The sequence below is a fragment of the Polypterus senegalus genome, chromosome 12 (genome assembly GCF_016835505.1).
Source record: "Polypterus senegalus isolate Bchr_013 chromosome 12, ASM1683550v1, whole genome shotgun sequence".
Lineage (NCBI taxonomy): Eukaryota > Metazoa > Chordata > Cladistia > Polypteriformes > Polypteridae > Polypterus > Polypterus senegalus.
This window is the reverse complement of record NC_053165.1, coordinates 92,640,253-92,656,320: the sequence shown is the minus strand read 5'-3', so window position 1 is coordinate 92,656,320 and position 16,068 is coordinate 92,640,253. Positions and strand designations below refer to the sequence as shown.

At 36.2% G+C, this 16,068-nt stretch overlaps 1 protein-coding gene across 2 annotated transcripts in view; it reads left to right on the top strand.

Annotated features, from left to right (window-relative positions):
• The window catches only part of LOC120541361 (cdc42-interacting protein 4 homolog), a 158,419-nt gene that overhangs the window by 103,473 nt on the left and 38,878 nt on the right, over window positions 1-16,068 (top strand). For both annotated transcript variants that reach the window (XM_039772910.1, XM_039772911.1), the window contains exon 3: window positions 6,696-6,752. In XM_039772910.1, the coding sequence (XP_039628844.1) occupies window positions 6,696-6,752 (57 nt within the window). The remainder of the gene's footprint in view (window positions 1-6,695; window positions 6,753-16,068) is intronic.

Sequence of the window (16,068 nt, the reverse complement as noted above, 5' to 3'; positions counted from 1 at the left end):
GGTATTGGCCGGGGTACATAGCCGGCCGTATCTTACAATATATATATATATATAGACACACTACACTGATGAGGACTTGAAACAGTCATGCATGTGTAGAAAATGTTAAATTATGCCCACTGAAGGCAGATGTCAAAGCTGTATGGAGTGCAATTTGTTATTTCTGCAACTGGAAAACCTAAAATGGTGATGTAACAGTTTTGATGCACAAGATCACATTTTTTGTAACAAAGGCTATGTTCCAGCCATCCTGAAACATACAGTTTTTGCACACCTTTTTCTGTTTTATGAATATCAGCTGGAAGAAATGATTGTGCCAGAAGGCTTAGTGTAAATTTGCTTATTGATCTTTTGTTGTAGGGTGATTACCTCCTTGGCAAGCTTTTGCAATGTGGCTTGACACATGAGAAATCAAACTTGGTTTATTCTAAAATAGTGGGCCAACTACAATATTGTTTATTAATACATTTGGTCTATCTGTAATTCAATTTCAGGATTATTAGGATTTTTGGACTCAATGAAAAGTCTAGGCACTGTCTAAAATGCTTTACTAAAATTTGGTTTAGTAATACTGACACAAATAAAAATATTGAAATTGACTGATTTGTCTTTGATTGGCAAGATGGGGACTCTGCTAATGATCAGGAGATCAGTGGTAGGCTTTGTCTATATGTCAACAAAATATGGTGTAATGATATCACTATTGGAGAAAACAGAAATGGGATAAATAGTTTGCATTAAATATAGAGCAATGTTTCTCCTGCACTTATGTCTTCACAGGCATGGGATATTTTTGTATATACACATTTGGAATCCTGTTATAACGAAACTCACAGAACCATAAAGGTATTTCGGAATAATGATTATGTGGAAAATACGTGTAGTATTGTAACTGGGGACCACTGGTGATTCTCCAAGTCTAATGGCAGCGGTGCAAAGACAGATCTGTAGCTGCTCTGCTGCGTCTGGTAAATAGTAAACCAAAGGCAAAGCAATCAGTTGTGTCCTGCAGAATCAGGGTTGCTGTGTACCGTGCTTGTCACACAATGTTTAACATTTAACACCGGGCTTTGATTTGCTCTTCTTCACCATCTCCTGGCTTGTCTTCTCCAGACCACATCAGTGATTTCAAGCCACTGGTGTTCTTCTTATCTGAAAAAGGGAGCTAAAGCAGGTCGATTGTCCCTGCCGTGACTCATAACAGCTCCTATTCTGAATTAAGTCTTGAGACTGGACCTGAAATCTGTGATCCAAGCTTGACAATAACGGTGTATAAAAGAAAAAAACAGAACTTCTTAAACTGCAAAAAAAAAACCATTTTATTTGAAATGCAGAGATTATTTTTAGATGAAGGACCTGAAGGACACATAAACATAGTCAAAAGACAAGTCAAATTCAACACTAAAAAGACAGATTACCGAAGCACCTACAATCAATATATGTTTTTTTTTTTTTTGAAGGAACATTTAGCTAAAGTTTTTTATACTGAGAGAATGCCCAAATCAGACACCACATTATTTTCTTTCTGAGATTTTGTTCACAAATTTAAACAACAGGGAACCTGAAATATAGTTCAAATATTGATAACGACACCAGGCACAATGCTCAAGACTCATGTTATAGTGAAATTAGTGGTTCCCAGAAATAAACTAGATGGCATTGCATAATAACAAAAGTCAGTAATATTTAGTGTTTGTTTTTGTTTGTTCTATTTTGTTGTTAATATTTGCTTCTGGTTTCTTATTTTTTAATATTGTGCTTTTGTTTGAGAAAGACACTATATAAATAAAAATTATTATTATGATAAGTGTTTGATGATGATTATTATGAAAGTAATAATAATAATATCTTCATACATTTTACCTGCAACTCAAGGTGCTTTCCACATATTAATCAACAAAATCATTTCTAATAAGTGTAAGTATACTAAATACAAAATCAACCAGGTATTAATAAGCAAAAAGTGCAGAACAAACCTTTACTCTTGTCAGAAAAAGGTTTTCTAATTAAAATATTTATACATTATGGTTGACAATCAAACAACCAGATCTAATTAATATATATAAAAATAAATATATATGGTATATATATCTACATTTTACCTTGGCATATGTACATGGCAACCCATTGAGCAGGAACAGCAAAGAAACGAGCAAATCAAATAGTTAAACCTAATGGTAATCCACTTTTTGCATCATGAAAGTCAGAATGACCTAGACCAGCTGGTTGCCCACCCTCCACTGGGCATAGCTGATACAGTTTAGAACATTTGATAATAAGGTTTCCTAGTCCTCCTTATTTCCTCCAGTACACTAGGTGACTGCAGAATAGAGCACTTTGAGCAGGTGTGGATGGCGCATAGCTAAAAACATAAAAAAGCAATGGATTAATGCTGGGCAGTTATTAACACAGCAAAAACTTAATATAATCACTAAAAGATGCATAGAAAATATTTTTGATCTCTGACATTCAAAATCTATGCAGTTAATGGAAAACTCTAAAAACAATCTATGAAATTCAGTGAAAAAATTAACAAAGTTTAACAATCTATAGCACAGAAAATAATGTTATGACACAGTTTTAAGGTTAACGATCAAAAGCTGGCCTAGAACAGCCTGAAAGCTATCACAGAATTAAGTACAAAAATAAAGGTGATGTTTCCAGCAGGCAAGGACCTTGAACTCTCTGCTTTTGAACTATGTGTATTTTATTCAAAGACTTGAAAACAATCATTTTATTATCCAGAACAGTCAAATAAAGGAGGTGATTTGGAGAAATTCCAGAAGCATTTCTGTCATGAAACCCAGCATTTCTGTACCGGGTAAAAACCAAAAAAGGACATTAGAAACAAATGACCTATCTGAACCACTCCCGAGGCCCCTTTTAGATCAGCTCTTTACAGATTTTCGTTTCCTTTTAAACTCGACTCTGAAGTGTAAAATTGTATAAAATCTGTGAACAGATAATCCTTACTGAAGTTCCCAAGGCTTCCAAACCAAAGAGTATGAATGACTGTTAGCTGAAAGCCATCATCTTCATTCCAGTGAATTGCTTTGAAATTTTTGTAAGAATATTTTAATGACATGGGCAAAACCCTTTCGAGATAACCACCAATTTCCTTTAGTGTGCAAATGGAAATGTAGGGAACATCCTGCTGGTTATCATACATTGTATCTCCTCTTTCCTTGATAAGCCTTGTTTCTATGCCAGAATATTATTTCTGAGTGCTTCTTCTGCCTTAAATGCGATCTACGCCTCATATATTTATTAATAAATTCAAAAAAATGAAAGTTAACTGATGTATGATATTATAAATAATTTTTTTTTAAACTTTTGCAGATAGGTACATAACACCTTTTCAAAGGTCATTCAGTCAAACACAGGGGCTCCCCAAGGTTAAGTTCTGGCTCAGTTGCTGTTTACACTGACCTGAGAAAGAACAATGGCCATTGTTCCATTATCAAGTATTCTGATGACACTGGTCACAGGACTTCAGTTTGGGGAGGATGAAGGTCTTTACTTAAAGCAGGTGAATTGTTTGAGGAGTAAACACAGTATTCTCTTTACAAAAGCCAAAAATCATATCATTAGTTTTTTATATTCAGAGAATGATGATTGAGAGAAAACTGTCATACTGCTGGGAGTGGAAATGCAAATAGTAACTCAACATAAATACAATTAATAATAGTAATGTATTTTATTTATATAGTATCCTTCCCATGTTCAAATATCTAGTAGCTCACATATTTATTTAAATAGATCAATTGATAAAAAATACATATTATATAAACATTATTTTTACCAGGCAAAACATTTTGATGTTTACAGGAACCTATTGGTGTCCTTTATGACAGCATTATCCAGTTTGTCGTTCTCTCCAGCTCCATTGCCTTGTTTAATGGTCTGTCAAATCAAGATCAAGGGCTCTCAAACATAGGTTACTAGACAGTCAAACAGAAGTATTGAAGCTGACGTGAATGACTTGATATTTGTGAACAGGGAGGAAATAATGAAGAAACTAGAAACCATTTCATCTGATTTCAGGGATCCATTATATGTAGCACTTACCTTTAGTAACTCTGGAAGGATGTTCGACTTAAATGCCCCAGCAACCCCACCTAAACCACTCCAGGATCTCCTTTCTCCTCAGTACTATTAGGCTTTTTAACATAAATGTGACAAAGTGATTAGGCATATAGTATGGCCAAGATATCTAGGAGAAACCTTTGTCATTTAGGAGAAATAATTATCAAAAGATTGTTTTAAATGTTGTAAAATGTTCTGTTCTTGTGAAACTGTAGTCAGTTGTCTCAATGTCCTTTTTGTTCTTGCCTGTATGGATGGAGTTGAGGGGTCAATTCATGTTTTCTTGTGTAAACATAACTAAACAAAATCCTTGCATTTTATTTGAGGTGGTTGTAAGGCCTTTGTTTACTTTTTGATTGGTTGTCCCATTTGATGTGTTTTGCCAGCCACAAAGTCATACGTAGGCAATGTGGGATGCAAAGTCAAACAAATTATCTCTGGTAATGCCCTTCACAGCTAAGTGTACAACTGCAGGATCATGTGTGCTTCCATAGTTAAAGGACACACATTCTTTTAACTTAGCAGAGAATTGCTAAGTGCTGACTTGCTTGTGGAATTTTGAATTACTAAACAAAGAGGTGTTCAAGGTATGCATTTTTATCTTAATATCACAGCATTTCTAATCTGATTTGGGTCAAATCAGGTACCATATCACTGAAGGTAAAAAATATTCTCAATCCTATATTGCACCTTCTGAGGGCGATCAATAAAGAAACATTCTTATACCAAAGGATTTAAATTCAAAACCTTAATTAAGAACAAAATGAGATCAACAGTTTGTGTTGTGTTATTCAGAAGTGATGGGTGTTGCAACCTAGAACTCTTCAACCCATACATATGCCCTCATTTATAGAATCTTTTCTTTTGTGAATAGCATGTTGTCTTTCTTGGCAGGTTCATAGCTTTAGAATGAGTACAGCGAGATTAGTTAGCTATGTCTCATTAGTCCCACACAGTGAGAGAAACAAAACACTTTAGTTTATTATAACTTTAAATGATGGAGGAAACTGAGCAACTTCTGAAACTGGGGGCGCAGAATAAAGTGCACAGATTAAGCAACCGCCTTCTTTGACAGGTTACATGACTCATAAATCAACACTCTGTTAGTTAATGTACTCTGAAAAGAACTGACATTCCATCCTTCATTCATACTAGACATCAAATATGGGCAGCATAGACTCCAGCCCTGAAACAATCTTGCTTTTAAGAAAGTCATTAAAAATGTAAAGGTGAATGTCCAAATGGTCTTTTGTAACTGTGTACTTAAAATTGTTGATGCTGCTTTATCTTATTGGTGGAAGTTTTTGTCTGAAATAGTGTATAAAACAAAGTAACACACTGTTTTAACACTTTAAAGCTTTGCGAGCAGAATGAATAATGATTGTAGAAGTACTGGGTGTTAATTTCCAGTTTTTAGTATCCATCCATCCATCCATTATCCAACCCACTAAATCCTTATACAGGGTCACGGGGTTCTGCTGGAGCCAATCCCAGCCAACACAGGGCGCAAGGCAGGAACAAATCCCCGGGCAGGGTGCCAGCCCACTGCAGGGCACACACACCCACACACCAAGCACATACTAGGGACAATTTAGGATTGCCAATACACCTAACCTGCATGTCTTAGGACTGTGGGAGGAAACCCACGCAGACACGAGGAGAACATGCAAACTCCACGAAGGTAGGACCCGGAAGCGAACCCAGGTCTCCTTACTGCGAGGCAGCAGCACTACCACTGCGCCACCGTGCCGCCCAGTTTATATTGTATATTTTTAAAAGGATTAGATGCAGTTGTTAAAAAAAGGACATTCTGTTTATGTAAAGAATGTCTTCTCCCCATTGCAGTTTTAGAGCAGTCAGGAAATTGTATCTCATATTATTATTACATTTGGAAGCAGAGGTCACAGAGGTTGCTAAAAGAATTTAACAGTAATGGAAAATGTTTAAAACTGATACTTTTTAACTCTGTTCAGCTAGGATATTAAATTGAAAATAATATGTACAAGATCACCACTTTTTGATGATTTCTCTTAATTGGATCTGCAAATACAGGCAAGCTAATATCTCTGTGATGACTCTTTGTTTTGATTAGTATTTTATATACACACACATATACAGGGTGGGCAAGAGTAGGTTTACAGTTGTTTGTATGGAAAAAGGACAGGTTATGCAGGTTATGATTATTACAATAGCTTTATTAACTTTATTAAATCAAAAGAATGTCACAATAGCACAGTGCACTTAATACAAAAATAAACTCTGTGTTTTGCATACTCACAACTGTAAGCCTACTTTTGCCCACCGCATTTCATATATAAATCTCACGTTGTTTATTTCTTGTAGCTTCAGTCCCCTGGAGTACACCTGCAGTCACCATTAAATGTACTGTTTATGCTACTCTTTTAATTAAGTGGAATGAAGTAAAAGTCAGGTTACTAAAGATCCAATTTTGTATTCTTGTTTTTCCTTTTCATGCAATTTTTGATTTACAGTTTTTTACATATTTCTCCATTGATGTAACTATAACAGAATACATGACAACTTTAAACTTTTTCATGTAAACGTTGACCTCATGAGTAATTTTTTGCTTTCTGTCTGTTTGATTCTAGGAGTTTAGTAAAGAAATTTAACCCAAAACGAGGGACGAAAGAGGACCAGGACTGCAAGTAAGTCTATTTCTTGTATTCAGTTCCATTCCTCTTGGGTTCCTTAGCTGCAGAATTTTTTTTTGTTATAGGCTGTACTTTTTTACTGTTCTTTATTTGACACTGTTCCTTAGGCCGCTGTTTTTAGTTTGGTGTTGCATCCCTGCAATCAGACAGTGTGCTGCTGTCTAAATCATGTTTATTCAGAGAAGCTATTCTGACCTCAGGAAATGCTGAGCTCATTCTGTCTTGCGTTCCAAATGCACATTCAACAACCCCTCCCACATCTCTGGCAGATTTTGTGCTGTTACACTTAATTTTACTTATCTATTTTTAAACACCCATAAACTAGTGAATCATTACTTATACAGTGTTTACTTGGTATTCCTTTCGAGGCTGCAAGTTTTCATTACATTCATCCCTTTGTTTAGAAGTTAGTGTGTAATCACTTGTACTTCATGGTGAGACTCCTAAGTAATTACACAATGTGTTCTTTTGCTGTCAAATAATTCAACATAAAATGTAGATCAGTAGATAAATGAAAATTTAAGTCCTCGCTTTTGAAAAAGTTTGTTGGTTTTAAACATTATTAGGAGCAAAACACATTAAAAGAAACAGTGCATTCATTCAGCTTCCCTTTTATAAAAACATGTTGAGAATTATTTAAGAATACTAGTAAGATATTAACAAGTTAGCAATTGATTAACAAATTTAGGGTTTATTGCATGTTTGCGTGTTGAATGTTAATGTGTTTGTATATTTGTTCTGAAGTCCTAATAATTTGTATTTCAAAGAGCATATGTACAACTTTGATCTGCCCTTTGTTTTCATCTTTCACTGGTTAAATTTTATATGTTTAAAATGTTAAAATGCAGATGAACGACTGCATGGCACTATGCACCGTGCATTCTTCCTTTCCTGACAGGCCACATTTCATCTTCGATGTGCCATGTATTGGGCTGCTTCTTTTAGGCAATTGCAACAGGATAGTAAACACTAAACTCTTTATACACTGTGAAACAGACAAGTTTAAATTTAATTTTCCTGGTTTCACTCCACTGGTCCTTTGTTCAACTGTATCCTGCCTATTTAGTAATTGTCCTTTTATGTTCTGGTCATAACGTAGTGTTTCTGAAACATGTTGGTAGTACTAGGGTGTTGTACCGTGTTAGCCATCTTGCCTGAAGAAGGGGCCTGAATTGCCTCGAAAGCTTGCATATTGTAATCTTTGTAGTTAGCCAATAAAAGGTGTCATTTTGCTTGGCTCTTCTCTGAAACGTGTTGGTAAATGAAAAGCAGTTTTCCAGTGTTTAATCACAATGATGTTTTTTGACATGACTGATGTATAGATTAAACTAAAATACTTTTCTAATTTATACAACCTATGTTAGAAATTCGGACAAACTCCTCTAGAGAGATCCTCACTAGCCTAGTTGGCCCAAAAAAGCATCCTTTTTATATATTGAACACAGAGCATAACTAACAGAGACAGACATCCCTAGACCCTGTGAAATATAAGGAGAGGCAGACTGGCCTTCAAATTTCACTATTAGTCGAGAAATGCTGGAACATTGTTGATTTTGAACAAACTCAATTCATGGGAACTTTAAGTGAATGTAAGAATCCATTTTTTTTAAATAGAAGAAAATCTAACACTTCCCTTTTAAAAAATATTTAAAATTTAAAAAATGATTACAGTTTTCCAGTTACTTCTGGTCTGCCAGTATTTACATTTCAAGTGGAGAAAAGTTCAACAATCTATGGTATTGTGGCATTTTAGAAAAAAAAGGTTCAAATAACAGGAGTAATGCAAAATATCTGATGTATTTGAAATGTTTTTTTGAAACTATTATTGAGAATAATGAGACTATTGACAAAACCTGACATGGTCTGTTCACTTTGCAATGCACTACCCACCTTTTAGTCACCTGCGTGTAACGCTTATTTGTATCATCACCATTACACTTCTTTTGTTCTGTCAAATAGGTACTGATTTGGTTTTGTCATTTATAAATTTGGACCATGTAGTTAGGATAAGAACGAGTACCTTCACATCTAACAGCATGGTCATGACTTGTTCCCAGCAGGTAAAGACAGAGTGACTCCTCCAATTAGAGTAGGCCAAGTACTTTCATGTCTTGTTCATGAGTGGTAGAGAGGTCAGTGTGAGTTTGAAAATGTTGCTTGGAAAAGGGTGGCTATATTTTTATTTTCAGAGCCGGTAATTTTAAACTGGCAACTTGATAAGAACAAAAATGCAAATGAATGTTACATTATCAGTGCCTACAGGACACACAGTTGCACTGGTGTCTCTTGATGGTGAATTCCCATCTTTTCACATCTGTATCTGTCAGATGTCTTCTCTCCTTGAACATCATCAAATAATAATGCAACATTGTAACTAATCTTGGGGGGAAAAAAAAAAACTAACTTTTTTTCTTTAGAAGAAAATATTTTTGAATCTTTGGTAATTTTGATAGAAAAGTAAATCAAATACAGATATTGGTTTCTTTATAATGACACATAATATTCAGAAATGACACAAAAGAGCATGTTTGTTTAAACTAGGAGAACTAATACAGAGAGGAATTTGCTCCTGATTATTAAATTGGTTGGAAAGAGAACTAGAAAGAAAAGAGTGCCCTACATACCAACTGTTGCCGTTTACTTGGCAACTGAATGAGTATGTAACAGGGCCTTCCCAAGCCACTGTTTTTTTTTTTTTTGGTGCCATAACGTAAGATAGTAGACAACCAGGCATTAGCTATGGGCTGGCAGTTAAGTGGGGAAAAAAACTACTTTTTAATTATAATATTTCTGTTCATTGGTCCTCCCACAAGAAGTACTTAAAAGAAACCCAATTGGTTCAAACTGCCAAGATGCTCAACACATACCATGTGTCTTGACCATGTTACAGTCCAGCTCACTGCCTGGTAGCTTTAAAATCTTCCTTTTAAGAGCTTAGTATCTTCCTATAAAACCCTGCCCTATATATACTGTCAAAATGTTAATTTCAGATCCTTTACAAGCAAACTTCTCCATTTTCTGTATTTTTTTCTGCTTAATTTCTAGAGATTGTTGTTTATCTCTAGTGTCTCATGTTTAGCTTTTTAGTTTGTTAAACCCTTGTAGTTTGAGATGTAAAATCTAGACCTAAATGATTGATCCTTCTGGAAATGCATTTTGTGACTAATATTGACTTATTCGGCGACACCTTACCTTCTGTATTTGTCTTGCCCTTTTTGAGCTGGAGTCCTGTTGACATTACTGTATACTCTTTATTTACATTTTTGTACATTTACTGTTATTTGTTAAATATTTGACTGTAATCTTAATTGACTTATAAAACTGGTTGCAATATTTACTTTTAAACACAATATTTAAAAGTGGGAAGTTTAATTAGGAGGAAGCAGTGAAGAAGACTAGAAATGTCAAATGTCATTTTTACTTGTCTTTACATTTTAGAGTGCTGTGTTTCTCCTAATATCTACAGTATATCTGTTTAAGCAGTTTTTGAAAATTGAAGGCTGGGTAGTTATCATTAATGAAAGGCAAACTTTATTGGATAATTTTGCTTTTAAATTTTTAAACACATGTAAATAGAAATGGCCATACTGCATATCAGAAACCTTGTATAGCCAGATAGCAAAAGATTTGATCAAAGGTCAAAACCATAAGAATAGGCAAGAAGATAAACCTGAAATCTCTTGACCAATTATTTAAAATTCTGCAATACCCTTTCTGCATGACAACATATTTTTAAAAGCTGTCTATATTATACATTGAGGACCTCGTTATTTGCTCTCTTAGTGCGCCCATGAAAGGTTTTCTCTAGAAAAAACAAGCTTTTGCCTACATCTTAAAGAAGTACATATGAAGTTGGTTACTATTTAGTAGTGTCTTGGTTGAATTATATACACAGCAGATATGATGCACTGGTATTAGTCCGATGCTGGATTCTGCTTTACTACTAAAGCTGGGAAAGTAAGTTATGCCACTCTATGCCCATGTAGTGGAATAAGTAGGCTTAGACAGTAAATGGATGTGCAGATTGAATGACTTGTCACAGAGTAACGATCTATATTCTAAATTTAGTACACATTGATCACCCAATATACTTCAGTTTGAAAGGCCATCATTTAGTTTATTTCACCCTTCTTCCAGATCTTCTGGTGTGGGTCATAGTGTCAACACTGAGTTGAACCAACCACCTTATACCTATCAAAAGTTTTTAGGTACTTCATGGCCATTGCTGGGTGCTCCAAAATTAACCAGGTGAGATTATCTATCATGTTCTAAGTGGGCTAATGGTTGTCTCACTGTAGACCATGCTTGGTAGAATTTCTTTGTGGACCATCAAGAAGACATCCTCACTAAATGTGCTAACCACTTTAAATGGTTCCCCTCAGTGTAGAGAAGCAAAGATCTTACCCTGATTAGTGAACAAGACACCATCTTACTTGGCCTCTGTGTGGGCAAACAACTATTCCAGAAGAGATCCATGACATCAGATTTTAAGATGATAGTTCTCAGCATGAATGTGTCACATTCAGCTGAACTGACAGATTTGAAACTGATGTGTGCTGCCACATGAAACTTAACAGCCTAGAACAGAATTGCATTTCCACAAGATAATCAAATGCACAAAGTCATAAGCCTTCTCAAAGTCTGCAATGCACATGTAGACAAGGTCAGCAGATTTCCATGACCCATCAGTTCTGTTTAAAGATGATGAGTTTATCATCTGTTCTATAGAAAGAGAGGAATCTGCATTGCTATTCTTCGAACTCCGTCTCAGTCTCTTCTGAATATGTGGCATTGACAAAAATATCATTTTTATAGCCATGCAAAATTGCTGTTTATAGACTTTTCATCAACTTGTAACACAATCCAGCCCCACATTTTAGTTGATAAATTCATTGGGCAATTTTGTTTGTACCTTAACTTGGTGGGATGGGTTCTGAACTTTTTAACAAACAAAACACAAATGGTAAGTGTCAATGGCTATTTCTCTGGTAATTTAGGTACATCTGCACTTCTGCAGGTACTCCGCAAGGGTGCTGTCTATCTCCTGTTTTGTTTATCCTGTATACAAATAACTGCAGGAGTTTACACAAGGGTAGACCCATCCTGAAAATTGCAGATGACTCTGTCATTGTTAGTCTTCTACAAGATAAGGAAGACTGCCATGGACCTATTGTCAATGAATTTGCACAATGGTATGATCGCTCTAATTTACGACTTAATAATTCCAAGACAAAATGTATGATTTCAGGTGCTCTCCACCATTCACTGTCTCAACCTTAATTAAAGAGGAGACGTGGAGATAATAGAGCAGTGCAAATATCTGGGAACAATCATTAATAACAAACTAAACTTTGATCTTAACACAGCGCAAATCTGTTTTAAAAAAAGGGCAGTCATGACTTTGTTAGGAAACTCAAATGTTTTAAAGTGAGCAAAACCATAACTACGCCTTTTTTTTTTTTTTATAAATCTTTTATTGAACCCATTGTCACATTAGCTTTTATCTGTTGGTTTGGAAACCATCAAGAATATAAGTCATCTTAACAAAATCATAAAATTTGCCGTAAAATGTGGTTCACACCAGACATCTATCACTGAAATTAGAAAGCCATCTCAGTTCTGTCAGACAGTAGTCATCCTCTTTCCTCTAAATTTCAAAGGTAAAGAGTAACAGATTTAACAACTCTTTTATTCTGAAAGCTTATAAGCATGTTAAATTCTGTTACTTGTAGTAATGATGGTAAATGTTAAATTCTGCATTATTATTTTGTATTAAAGTAATTATTCTTCTTTGTATTGATCTTGAGTGTGTGTTTATGCAATAACATTGGTTGTGAAATGTTGTGTCTTTGTTGTATCTATTGGATCTTTGTAACAATGTCTTCTGTTTTTGTAATTTACTGCTGCAAATAAATTTCCCTCTGGACCTTTTGAGAGTGGTCCTGTATTATATGAGCCCTCTTGTGATAGACGAACTGGACCCACTGCAGTGTGCTTATTGGACAAAGATTGATGTATGATTTGTCAGCTCCACAAGACTTATTCTCACCTGGGCAAAGCAGGCAGCGCTGTGAGGATTATGTTTTTTGATTTTTTCCAGCACCATCAATACCACCCAGCCATCTCTGTTAAGGGTTAAACTCGGAGATAACGCCATTATGGGTTCATCCACCTGTGTATCTTTCAGGCTGACCACAGTTTGTAAGACTCAAGGATTGTGTCTCTGATATGGTGGATGTGAGCAACACTATAGCCCCATAAGGGTTAAATATAACACCAGATCATGTCACTTGCAAAGATTCTCAGATGATTCTGCATTTATGATGTTTGTTGATAAGGGAGATGAGACAGAGGAGAGGAGTAAGGCAGAAAAGTTTTCTTCTAGGTGCAAAGAGAAGTGTCTGCATCTTAATATCAGTAAAACCAAGGAACTGGTTATTGACTTTCTGGTCCAGTGCCGCTAAGATTCACATTGTCGATGAGACTGTGATTTATTAATTTTTTTGGTGGAGATTCCAGGGATGAACCCAGACTTGGTCCGACCCCCACACACTCACAAGCACAGTCACAAAACAACAAATGAATAAATAATATATTAAATGAAAACCCAATACACAACAATCACAATCAGACAAACCTTCCTTTACCCATACGGTGACACAGTTGTAACATATCAATTAACCACAACAGTAAACACTCAAGACAACATCCTTACAGTCCATTACAGCCAAAGCAGGTGAAATGGTACTGTGTGAAGATGAGAATCCAGAGAACTGCTTCCTTCCATAGAAAATGAGTGAAACAGTCCTAACGGTAGTCCTGAGCGACAATGGGTGAGATATCCAGAAGTGCTCCTTTTGAAGACAAACATCGATGTATCTACCACTAGACACACGACAGGCAGGCATGGAACAGTCCATTCATCCTAACGGTAAATAGTACATGGCACAATTGACTTTTTAAACGACACGTTGGACAGGATACACAAAAACACCGCCTCCTGTTGCTCTGTCAGCTCCCCCTTTTCAGCTTTCCCGCTGGCCTTTTTTGTCTTCAGCAGCCCATACTTCAATTCCAGTCATCCTATGCAGGTAATCCCTCTAGGGCTGCTGGAAAATGGTGTTCTTCCCACAGTAGCACTGCAACAACATTAAAGAGCTTTCATGTCTAGTCACTATTCAAGGAGCGGATGTTGAAGCAGTCCACTCCTAAAAAGTACTTGTGAGTTCACATTAATGACAGGGCAGACTGGTCTCGGATCACTGAGGAACTATATAAGAAAGGACAGAGCAGGGGCCTCATGTATAAACGGTGCGTACGCACAAAAATGTGGCGTAAGCCTGTGTCCACATTTAAATCGTAATGTATAAAACCTAAACTTGGCGTAAAGCCACGCACATTTCCACGGTAGCTCATACCCTGGTGTACGCAAGTTCTGTGCTCGGTTTTGCAGACTGGCAGCATCCAGCATGGTGAACAGAAGCACCAGCATCAAAGCGGTGCTTCTGTTCATGTGTGATTACCCGAAATTAACCCCATATTATTTATTAGTTTAATGCATCTGATTGTAATTAACCTGTAACAATATAATGGTCCACGGAATGGCCAAACTATTCTAAATACCATAGCTGCTTTAGTGTTGTTACTCTCACTGCACCTTATTTTACTTCTTTCGGCTGCTCCCGTTAGGGGTTGCCACAGCGGATCAACTTTTTCCATATTACTCTCACTGCACCACTCGGAGCAGCTGATCGGAAAGAGAATTATCGGTATACAGCATCAAGCACACGCTGCCTCAGCCAGGCTGCCTATTTGAACTGCTCTCACACGGCAAACGCTTCAAAACCTTTCCTGTACGGACCTCACGGTTCAGAAACAGTTTCATCCCAAGAACTATAAACACAGTCAATCAGTCCATCAAGGGCTCCTTGTAGAACTGTTTGTACTTATTAGTACAATCACCTCACTGTAAACTTGTGATACAGTTATAATATTACACAACCTGAGCCACTTTATAAAGCACGTATTTACATATGATGATGATATCATTTTTAAGATGAAATACAGCAAAATATGATTATTATACAGATAAAAGTTTAACTTCATTTAAATAATCTATAGTGTTAATAATTAAACATGTGAGGACACGGTGTTGCTGCGTTAGTTCACGGATTGTTCCTGCCTCACGCTGTATGCTTGCTGGGACTGGTGTGACACTGGAAGGATATAATAATTAAACACGTACTACAAAGATATTTCAGTGTTCCTTAAAAGTTCTGAAGAATCTGCGTTATAAGCTTACAGATGGCTTAATGTCTATTACAGAACTGATTGTGTGGCGATTAGATATTTCGAGAAAGAAAAGCAAGGACAGGAATTGGGGGTTAGTACATTTGAAAGAGACTGTACTGCTACAATACAGTATTTCATCGAAGGTCGTGCACAATCACTACACCACCGTGTTCCCATGTTTAATAACATGCTTTAACTCCTATCATCATGAAAATGATATCACGGATACATTTTAGTATTTTAATTATTCAGAAAGCTGTAATGTCACGAATGTGATGGATTCTGTGTCCTGTTGGAGGAAGAGAAAGCCCAGAAGCACGTAGTGATTCACACACATAGAACATATAGAAGATCAAATACAAAACAAAGCATTTAACATGCTACTTTAGTTACAATGGGATTTGGGAAACTAGTAAGTTTAAACGATTTTAAGATGAACTTTATGATGTTCTACTTTAATGGCAAAATAAACTACGTGATTAAAGTGGAAATTTCGAGATTAAAGTTGACATTTCGTGCTTTTTTCCCCCACTGTGTGCCTATTTTTTTTTTTATTTGTACCGTAATAAGCTTTCATATGACACTCAGACGGTGGGCTACGACTCGCCTTTTCACGGCGACTTTGATATCTGACAACTTTTTTATTTTGGGCACTGTGCAACTTTGTTAACTTGAGCTTTTGAGTTTCTCCGACACTCTCACTCGATCAACTTCCTTTTGTTGTTTATTCCACTGTTTAAACCAACAAATAGTACGTTTTCCTTTACCTTCACTTGGTATTCGTTGAACTTCTATTTTCCCCTGTGCTTTTGCCATTGCCTTTTCACAGAACGCTGAGCTTAAGGGTTATTTATATTGATTTGCATATTCAAAGAGGAATAATTCTGGGAGGAGATGGGACGGGGCAGCAGGCGCATGCACATGCGTTACTTTTCACGCTGACCAGGATTTATGAAGCGGAAGAACGTGGCATTCTTTGAGCACAAGCACATTTCCGCTTTTGTGCTTACTCCTTATT